The 9,655-nt window shown below is 39.7% G+C and overlaps 1 protein-coding gene across 1 annotated transcript; it reads right to left on the bottom strand.

Annotated features, from left to right (window-relative positions):
* Positions 1–291: 291 nt before the first annotated feature.
* On the bottom strand, positions 292–2,849 carry LOC112250346 (UI-like). Its single transcript, XM_024420418.2, has 2 exons — positions 2,626–2,849; positions 292–2,196 (listed from the first exon to the last, which is right to left on the bottom strand). The coding sequence occupies exon 2, from the start codon at positions 2,165–2,167 to the stop codon at positions 1,673–1,675; it is 495 nt and encodes a 164-aa protein (XP_024276186.1). The 5' UTR covers positions 2,168–2,196; positions 2,626–2,849; the 3' UTR covers positions 292–1,672.
* Positions 2,850–9,655: the final 6,806 nt, after the last annotated feature.

Genomic DNA, 9,655 nt, shown 5'->3' with positions numbered 1-9,655 from the left:
TACAAGTTCACAGCAACCATTACACTATTATGTAGGCTTCCACGTTATGCATTTAAAATGAAGGCAGGCAACTGCTGTAAAGGTAACTGTTTAATGAGAGTTAAAGGTGAAGACTGCAATGAATGTTAGGCCATAGAGGTTTTGCAATGAGTGTTCAGCCAGAGTTTATTACTTTGGTTTTGTATTTGAATGGGCAAGAAGAACCTCAGCAGCATGACTATAACGTCTTACAAGTCAGCAGAATAGTTTCCTTTACTACATTCACTACTGTAAGAGACTATGACAGAGTCAATATAATTTTTTTCAGAACTTTTTTATTACAAAATATAAATGGCAAAAAAGCTTTTCTTTACTGCTAAACCATGGGATCATAAGATATGTCCAGATGATTAGGGTTTGACAAAGCAGTCTACATAAAATTAAGCATTTTATTTTTTTGTTCTTTAAGGTAAGCATGCTGTACTACAGAGGACAGTTCACTCAGACGAACATATAATAAGGGGGGTGTAAAGTATAGGATATGTTCACCTAGTCCCAGATAAAATTGGATATTAGTTGTATCACAAAAAAGCTTGGGCACTGGCAGACCCCATACCTCAGCATTTCCCAAGGGTTCCCAAGGGTTGCACGTTTTGGTTTTTGCCCTAACACCACACAGCTGATTTAAATAATGAACTCATCATCAAGCTTTGATAATTTGAATCAGCTTTGTAGTGCAGGGCAAAAACTAAAATGTGCACCCCTCTGGATTAATGTGAAAAGGCTTCTTCTACTGGCTGGATGGCTGTCTGCCAAGTGAGCTAACAAAACAAGGGCAAATTGAAAATAACCATAAACAAAATATGTGACATAATGTAAATATAGTAATGATCAACATTTTACATTGTAGTCATTTAGCAGACTCTCTTATTCTGAGCGACTTACAGGAGCAATTAGGGTTAAGTGCCTTGCTCAAGGGCACATCGACAGATTGTTCACCTAGTCAGCTCAGGGATTCAAACCAGTGACCTCTTAACCACTCGGCTACCTGCCATCAAACAACTGACCATTAAAGATCATAAGAGGATAGCCAATAACAATTTACACAGCATCATTTTTCTTTGGTAATGTGTTATAGGGCTATAGAGATTGTCAACATTTTTATATTTATTTCTGGAAACTTCAATGATTAGGCTATCTGTCATTGTTATTAACTTTGTAGTAACCATTTATGCTACTGTTGACATCAAATCTTAGTTAGCTCCCTACTTTGACTAATAAACATGTTGCACTTATTCCACATTAGGGCAACTTATAACCCGATTTGATTCTGACAATATTATTGTTTTAGGCCTACTACAACGTTCCTGACATTCACATGTGAGAATAGAGTTGTGAAATGCGAAGTATTCACACACTATGCCATATCTCAAAGAATAGTATTCCAGTCGTCCAATATGAGTACACTGTAGCTTTGGTCTTGGTAGACTGGTAGTCAATCGTTTTATAGCCCGTTGATTTTGAAATACTTTTTGGATAGGTGGTTAAGTTCCTTTTACGCACAGGTCGAAGCATGAGGAATGACAGAGAAACCAAAGGTTAAATGCAAAGAAAAATCGAAACTATTTCGTGGGAGAGTACCAGGGGCTTTTTTTACGTGAGATATTTTCTCCCTCGTAGATTACACTTGGTATCACTTTCCAACTTCATCTAGATACTTGCGGTTCAACTCTGCTTGCTCCTTCTGGCTCTCGATCCGCGCCATTTCGATCATATTTCTCAGCAGGTGGAAAGTGAGGTCGATGGAGATCGGTGGATCGTCGTTTCTCTTGGTCAACTCCACGAAGTCTTCCAGGCTGTTAACCTCCTCAGGCGCGCGCTGCTGCTCAAAGGGCGGCAAACTGCGCGCCAGCTGACCAAGACCCCTCGAGCCTAGGGGCGTCACCTCAAAGGGAAACTGTGGCGGGAAACCTGTTTGCAACCGGGGATTTCTCTGCAAATAACGCAGTATATTTTCTCCGATAAGGTAGGAAACTGCGTCGCCAGCCTTCTGGAACACCTCGTCCAGCTGACTCTTGTAGCCGTGGCCGTTGAACATGGCCAGGTCCTGTGGTCGACTAACACAGGGGGGGATGTGAGAGGTGAGGAGAACAGTGGCAAGGAGCAGGACCAGGGGGACAGGCTTCATAGTGCTGGACAGACAAACAAAACGGTGCCCTGTTATGGAGAGAGGTGTAGAAATATTAGGAACAAGCACTGAACTCAGTAGGTTAAAACATCAAATTGCCCTTATGTGACTATTGTGTCTAACGCAAATACAAATAGGCTCATACTTACTAAATGCTTAAAGGCAAACTTAAACAGTAATAAACAACAGTAGGCTGTTGTAGCCTATTGAAACTTGCAATACACAAAGTAGATCATAGACGAGGTTAATTGGCACACAATATACATAAATCGTTACTGAAACAAGCATGCACAGGTTTCTTTAGCTTTGTAAATAAATACATGAACCTAATCATTGTTTTCATGATACAAAAATTACCAACTAATTCCTGTGTCCTTGATAATCTCAACTCAGCACCAGAGCTCTCAGCACCTCAAACTAAAAATGTGCAACAAAAGAAAGCGAAATGAACCACTTACTTGATCGCCTCCTGGTGCTGAGAAAGTCTAGAAAAGTGTCAATGGAGAACCCGGTACGAAAAGTCCCGCTAAATGGCGATTGTAGTAGACCGCCTCTGTCTGAACTGTTATATACATCCAAGATAGCTCCATTGACGTCAGTGCAAGTGCATAAACTGCTTGTAAATGAGGCGACTCCTTTTTAAGTAAAGGCAAGTGTTTTGGAGGACAGCTCACAGCTGATGCTGCTGACCAAGGTCTACTGGATAGAAAAGGCATGACAGTGTCTGATATTGTTACCTACCTCAACCTGTCACATTAGTCCTAATTAAGTCCACAAAGCAAAACCAGTTATTGTTTCACAAGGTGTTGCTATGCCTCTAATGAAACTGGAATGACAGAACACCGCAAAAAAACAACATTTACTTACTAAAAACAAAACAATTGTGGACGTTAAAACTAAGTGATTCGTTAAGGTGTAAATCTGCACAATGCTACTATGAATCTGGTCTCTGAATAAAGTAGTCTAGAAACGATGAGCTGTTGTCGTGATACCTTTATGCATGGTTTAACATCTTGGCGAGGCAGAGCAGAAGCGCACAGTGGGGAAACGTGCAGAGGGCGCAGAGAAACCTGTCCATGGTGCTGAAAAGGTTTCCGCTTGTAATGCACGCGATGCAAGTGGATTCTTAATTAAAACGACAGAAAATATAAAATAGAGGAATATGTCATATTTAGCTGATAAAACCCGCAAGATGTATATACTGCACTGAATACAGGGGTGAAAGTAAGGCGGTACGGTCCGGTACACTCTAGAAATAAAAGGTTCCTGGAGTATCCATTAGGAGTTCTTCAAATTGAAACTGTGGGGGAACCCCTATGAGTTCTTCAAAGAACCCCTTTAAATGGATCCTCGAATAAACTTTTGAATAAACTTTTGGGGTTAATAACTGAACTACCCCCCTCCCCTATTATTATTATTAATAATATGCATATCAATAACACAATATTTTATTTGTCCGTGTTTATTATGATTTTAGTGGCAAAGCAGAATTAAAACATCCAAATTTGAGGTAAACTCCCAGCAGAGCCACAAGTCCAATGGGTATATCCTCTAGCATGTTGATGTTAATGTGTTGATGGCCAGAATGATTTTGCAGTGCACGGTGATGTTATATTCATCAGAGGTGTGACGAGAGTGAAGTCTGTGAAGTCTGTAAACCAAAAAATAGTAATTATACAGATGTTTAACAAAAAATGCACACGACAGTATTCATACCTTGGTTTTCGTGGAAAATGCAAATGAAAAAAAAAACTGTTTTGATGATGGTTTTCATACCTTGTCCATAATGTAGAGGCCTATGGGACTTTCATTGAAGAGGTAAGATAGGAGGATGCTACATGTGATCTGCATAACATACCAATTGATTTGATTTGATTTGACATACCTTTGTACAGCGTCCAGGTAAAATAAATAGTGGGGGTAAACTGTACTGGTGAAACGTGAGCCTATCACAATGAATACAACATGCCCAAAAAACGAAAGGCTATTAGACCATTATTTAACATTACTGCATGTCAGCCGCATGAAACAGTGAATTGACTGGAAACCAGGTGGTATACGCTCCAAATTGAGTTGGGGTTTGAGGAGAACGCTTACATTTTGTCAAGGCGGTGATGAGTGGCCGAGACCGAGGCGGCGTGGATAACAGTGGATGCATCAATTCAATCGCAGAATTTCATTACACTACACGTAAGTGTTTTGTAACTGATGTCTCTTTCCATTCATCCAATTTCGGGTGCACAGTGTTGAGGTTTGGATGGTAAAATAATTTCGAATGAAGGAATGTGCGCGAGTAGCGTACAGGACCGGCTTTGTTAAGTGATTGTTTGACAGTCAGATGAAAACGTCATGACTGGTTGTGTTAATGCCACTTTAAGAGGTAGAGGCGGCGTCTCTATAAGCCAATGTGAAGCTAAGGTTTCCCTAAAGTAAATTGAATTAAATTGCCACAATTATATAGCCTAATTAGCTTACTCTTGTCTATACAGAAATAAATACAATAATTCAAAATAGGCTACTACACCAGAAAGCATGATTTGGCCACAGAGCATCATTAGCTTCTTTAAAAAAGATGTGGATTGTTTTAAATTTCATAGCCTACAGCCAGAAGGGCCCAGAATTTGAGTAGCCACAGTGCAAATACCAAATAGATTATTGTTAAATTACAACTGTCAGTGAAAAGACCCAGCCAGGCATATCGCAATATTTTTTTAAAAACTAATGGCTATTGCTGCACACAGTGGCGACCCGTCATTCAGGGCAGGTGGGGCTTACTTGTTATTCATTTTTTGGGGGGGCTTACCTGTTTTGCATGTTATTTTGGCATTTATACGTGTCACATATCAATTTGCAAACAATGTAAAAAAATATAGTAATAAATTAGTTGATAAAGCCGCATAAAAACATTGTCTCTTTTTTGCATTCTTGAGTAAGGCAGCTCCAAAATGCAGGTGTTTCAGCCTAGCTCAGTGCTTTCTGTGGTGGTGGGGCAGCCAGCGGAAAATACAGAGCATAGCTGTTTGCAATGTTCTCCAGTTGCGCCATGATTAGCTCAGTGTTCTGTCACTCGTGGGGACAGTACGTCACCGCCAAGTCTAAGGGTGAAAATTCAAGCCTCTTGGGTGCTGCCATAGAGTTATATTTCAAGTGACCATCAAAGAAGGCTCAAGGTCATTGGCCACAGATAAAAGTACATCAAATCACCTTACATTGACAATAGCTTTGATTGGACTGATCATGTCAACATTATACTTCAAAAATCTTAGCTAGCAGTTATGAATCAAGTCGACTATCTACTGGCACATCCTTTTCAATTCTTGTCATATGATGAGAAATAATGAAGAGAATTTATAGATAAAACGTATCGGTGCTCATCGGCCATTGGACATAAACATTGGACAACAAGTTGGAAATCGCAAATTCAACAAGGAGGTGTTTGGAAGGAATCAGTGACAGTGGCTAACTGCAAGCAATCCAAAGCAATCACTAGCCTGCTATTCAGTGGAGTGGCTGTGTGGTCCCAAATATGGGATTAAGTGTCTCTTTTCCAAGTATAAAATGATAACCATTCAATATTGGGCATGCTGTCAATGAAGCATGATTTGTGCCGCACTCGAAACTGTTAACTCGGGACTGACTTCAGTGAGTTCAAAACAACTGGGAATTACGGAAAAAACAAGCTCCGACTGGGAAATACGGAATTGTAGGTCGGGAACTCGGGTCTCTTTCTAGAGCTACAACCTGAAGATCAATGACAGCATCATGATTCTACCTTGTTTTTTCAGAGTTTACAGTTGTCTTGAAAGCACCCTAAATCCACTGCATTCCAGACTTTGATGACAAAATTTGACCACGTAGGACCGCCGTGCCACCTTCCTGTTCAAGTGAGCACAGCACAACAAGGTTAATCCAAAAATATCTTGTATGTTGCTGCATAAATTATGTAATATGCCAGGGAGATTTGTGTACTGTAGCTAAGAAAGTAATACTATGTGTATGTTGTGTAGTAAGCTGTTAGTAGGTCATGTGCCTCACGCTAATAATTTGGTCTAGTTACCCCTCTTCACTTCACCTACTGTTCTTACTTGGTGGTGCACATGTAGCCTATAACCTGTTTTAGAGAAATGTAATCATCACATTTTTTAAGAGCTTTCATTGTCTGCTTATTTGCCCCCTTTATTTATCCTACAGTTCTGACTTTGTGTACAGGGAGAACACTAAGAACGGCCCATATTCTGAATTCTGTCGCTGTACATTTCAAAGTGTTAAACAAATAGTTATATAGACTGTTTCTTCCTAGCTCTCTCATTAATGTCTCAATCGAAATTACGGATGGCCTCTTATCCACTTGTCGTACCCTTATGCCATAGTTGGTACATCTCAATTGTCATAAGAAACCACAGTTGTTTAAGCAAGTCAGCCATATCAGCTATGTTATTTTAAAAGGCAGGCTGAATGAACTGTTTTGCTGCTAGACAAGCTTCCGCTGATAGCCAGGTTTAGCAGTGGTAAGATGTTGGGACTGCTGTTGGGGTAGCTTTATGTAGGCCCTAACAGTTTGTGGGCACCGTTTGTCACCGTTATAGCGCACTTAATGTATTGTTTAGTGTTGTGTTGTATAGTGGCTTTTTTGGCATGTATCCCACTTTCTTTTTCTTTTTTTGCTCCACGAAGATTTACATGCTAAAATAACCACTGACTGTAAAGAGATGACAATGAAAAGACTCCAATCTTTATTTTAGTTAGCAAAACTTAATTGAGGGAACATAACTTAACTGGCACTAGCAGAGTGTCAAGACCCGGTAACGAATCTCCGGTGTGAGAAACAGTCACTTAGCAAACTGAGCCACTAATAGTCGGCAGAACCCAGAAGATGAGGCAGACACAGCAGTACTTGAGATGGTGTTTTAATAAAGTAAAAAGGAAAGTTCTTCAGGCAAAAATATAAATCCACAACGTCAAAAGTAATTCCAAGAGAAAAAGGTAATCCTCCAAGTCAAAAGGTAAATCCACAAGGTGGTAGGTACAGCAGAAAAAAGCCTCAAAAGATAATAAAAAATAAATAAACGAGAACAAAAACAGAGTACCACAAGAGAGTCCAACTGGAGCAACAAATGTTCACAGCATTGCTGGGGCTGGGTGCTAACATTCAAACACAGAGCAAAGAACTGAGGAAAACTAAGGGTTTAAATACATTCAAGGGAAACAAGGCACAGGTGCAAATAATAACTGGAAACAAGGGAAAACAAAAGGGTCAAAAAGCACAATGGGGGCATCTAGTGGCCAAAACCGGAACAATCCTTGCCAAATCCTGACAGCAGAGAACATCGGCCATATCCCCGGTGAGTGTGCATATTCACTGTCTTTATTATTGGAGCAGTGGCACTTTTGTTTGTTTTTGGACAATAATTTCCTCCTCCAGCTTAGATGGACGTCATATTCGATTTGTGTCTCCCGTTTTTGTAGTGTCTCCCGCAACATCGTTTTTACTCATCTGTTTGTCTGTGTCGGCAGAATAGGCTACCCTGTAATTTTGTAGTATTACAAAAATAATTGTGCACATTTGGGTGTCCAGTACCGGTAAGAAATTAACTCTACTTTCACACCTGACTGAATATAATGACTATGCATTGAAAAACTAAGGCACCCCCCATGTAGTTGTTACATAGTTTGTTGAAGAAAATATTCCTCTTTACAGAAATAGGATAATGGATTTGTTTGTTTGGTCCAAACAATTCTCTAACACACTTTTCTTGGTTGGGAGAAGTTTGCAGACAGAATTTTGTTGACAGACAAAGCAGCATTTCCCAACTATCCCAAACAACAACGGTGCAAAGTTGGAGTAAAGCCACCCATGACGTCATCTTTGAAACAGAAGTTAGATATAAAAGAACAGGGAAATACGTCTTCAATACTGAAATTCCACATACAGTTTAAAAGTATAGTGTATACAATTTAAGCTTAATACAAAATAATAACATAAAAGTATATTACTGGTAATGTCATCATTTGAAATGAGAACACATCCAGACATCTCAATAGTATCTGGATGAGTACTGTTTAACAGCAGAGTAAGTCATTGCATATGCATATGTCAACTACACTCTGACTGACTTTCAACTTTATAATGTATTAATACTAACATATACAGTGCATTCGGAAAGTATTCAGACCCCTTGTGACACAAGGCGAGACCCAGATGCCGACACAGGGGGAAGATTGTTGGAATCTTACAATATTTATTAATCCAATAGGGTAAGACAAGAGAATGGTCGTGGACAGGCAAAAAGATCAAAACCAGTTCAGAATCCAAAAGGTACCGAAGGGCAGGCAGAATAAAGGTCAGGGCAGGCATGATGATCAGGCAGGCTGGAAAGTAGTCCAGAGTCAGGCAGGGGTCAAAACCTGGAAGACTATCAAAGGAGAATAGTATAAGGAGTATGGGAAAACACTGTTTTACTTGACTAACATACAAGACGAACTGGCACAGAGAGACAGGAAACACAGGGATAAATACACTGGGGAAAACAAGCGACACCTGGAGGGGGTGGAGACAATAACGAGGACAGGTGAAACTGATCAGGGTGTGACACCTTGACCTTTTCCACATTTTGTTATATTACATCGTTAATCTAAAATTGATCAAATTGTTTTTCCACCCTCAATCTACACACAATACCCCATAATGACATAGCCAAACCAGGGTTTTAGAATTTTTTGCTAATTTATTTAAAAATATATATATATATATAAATCATTTTATAAATAATAATAATTATAAATCATTTTTTATAAAATATATATATATCACATTTACTTAAGTACTCAGACCCATAACTCAGTACTGTGTTGAAGCACCTTTGGCAGTGATTACATCCTTGAGTCTTCTTGGGTATGACGCTACAAGCTTGGCACACCTGTATTTGGGGAGTTTCTCCCATTATTATCTGCAGATCCTCTCAAGCTCTGTCAGGTTGGATGGGGATATAGTTAAAGCTTGGTTTCATCAGACCAGAGAATCTTGTTTCTCATGGTCTGGGAGTCCTTTAGGTGCCTTTTGGCAAACTCCAAGCTGGCTGTCATGTGCCTTTTACTGAGGAGTGGCTTCCGTCTGGCCACTCTACCATAAAGGCCTGATTGGTGCAGTGTTGCAGAGATGGTTGTCCTTCTGGAAGCTTCCCCATCTCCACAAAGGAACTCTAGAGCTCTGTCAGAGTGATCATCGGGTTCTTGGTCACCGGCCGGACCATAATTTGCAATTAAATTCATAAAAAATCCTACAATGTGATTTTCTGGATTTTTTTCCCTCATTTTGTCTGTCATAGTTGAAGTGTACCTATGATGAAAATTACAGGCCTCTCTCATCTTTTTAAGTTGGAGAACTTGCACAATTGGTGGCTAACTAAATACTTTTTTGCCCCACTGTACTAACATCAGAGTTCCATTCAGGCATCACAGCTGAATGAATAAATCAATATTTCTGAGTAT

Source organism: Oncorhynchus tshawytscha, linkage group LG05 (genome assembly GCF_018296145.1).
Source record: "Oncorhynchus tshawytscha isolate Ot180627B linkage group LG05, Otsh_v2.0, whole genome shotgun sequence".
In the NCBI taxonomy this organism is placed as follows: Eukaryota; Metazoa; Chordata; class Actinopteri; order Salmoniformes; family Salmonidae; genus Oncorhynchus; species Oncorhynchus tshawytscha.
This window is presented reverse-complemented; position numbering and strand designations above follow the sequence as displayed.

Coding starts and splice junctions, on each gene's coding strand:
- LOC112250346 (XM_024420418.2), bottom strand. CDS start 2,167: ATGAAGCCTGTCCCCCTGGTCCTGCTCCTTGCCACTGTTCTCCTCACC.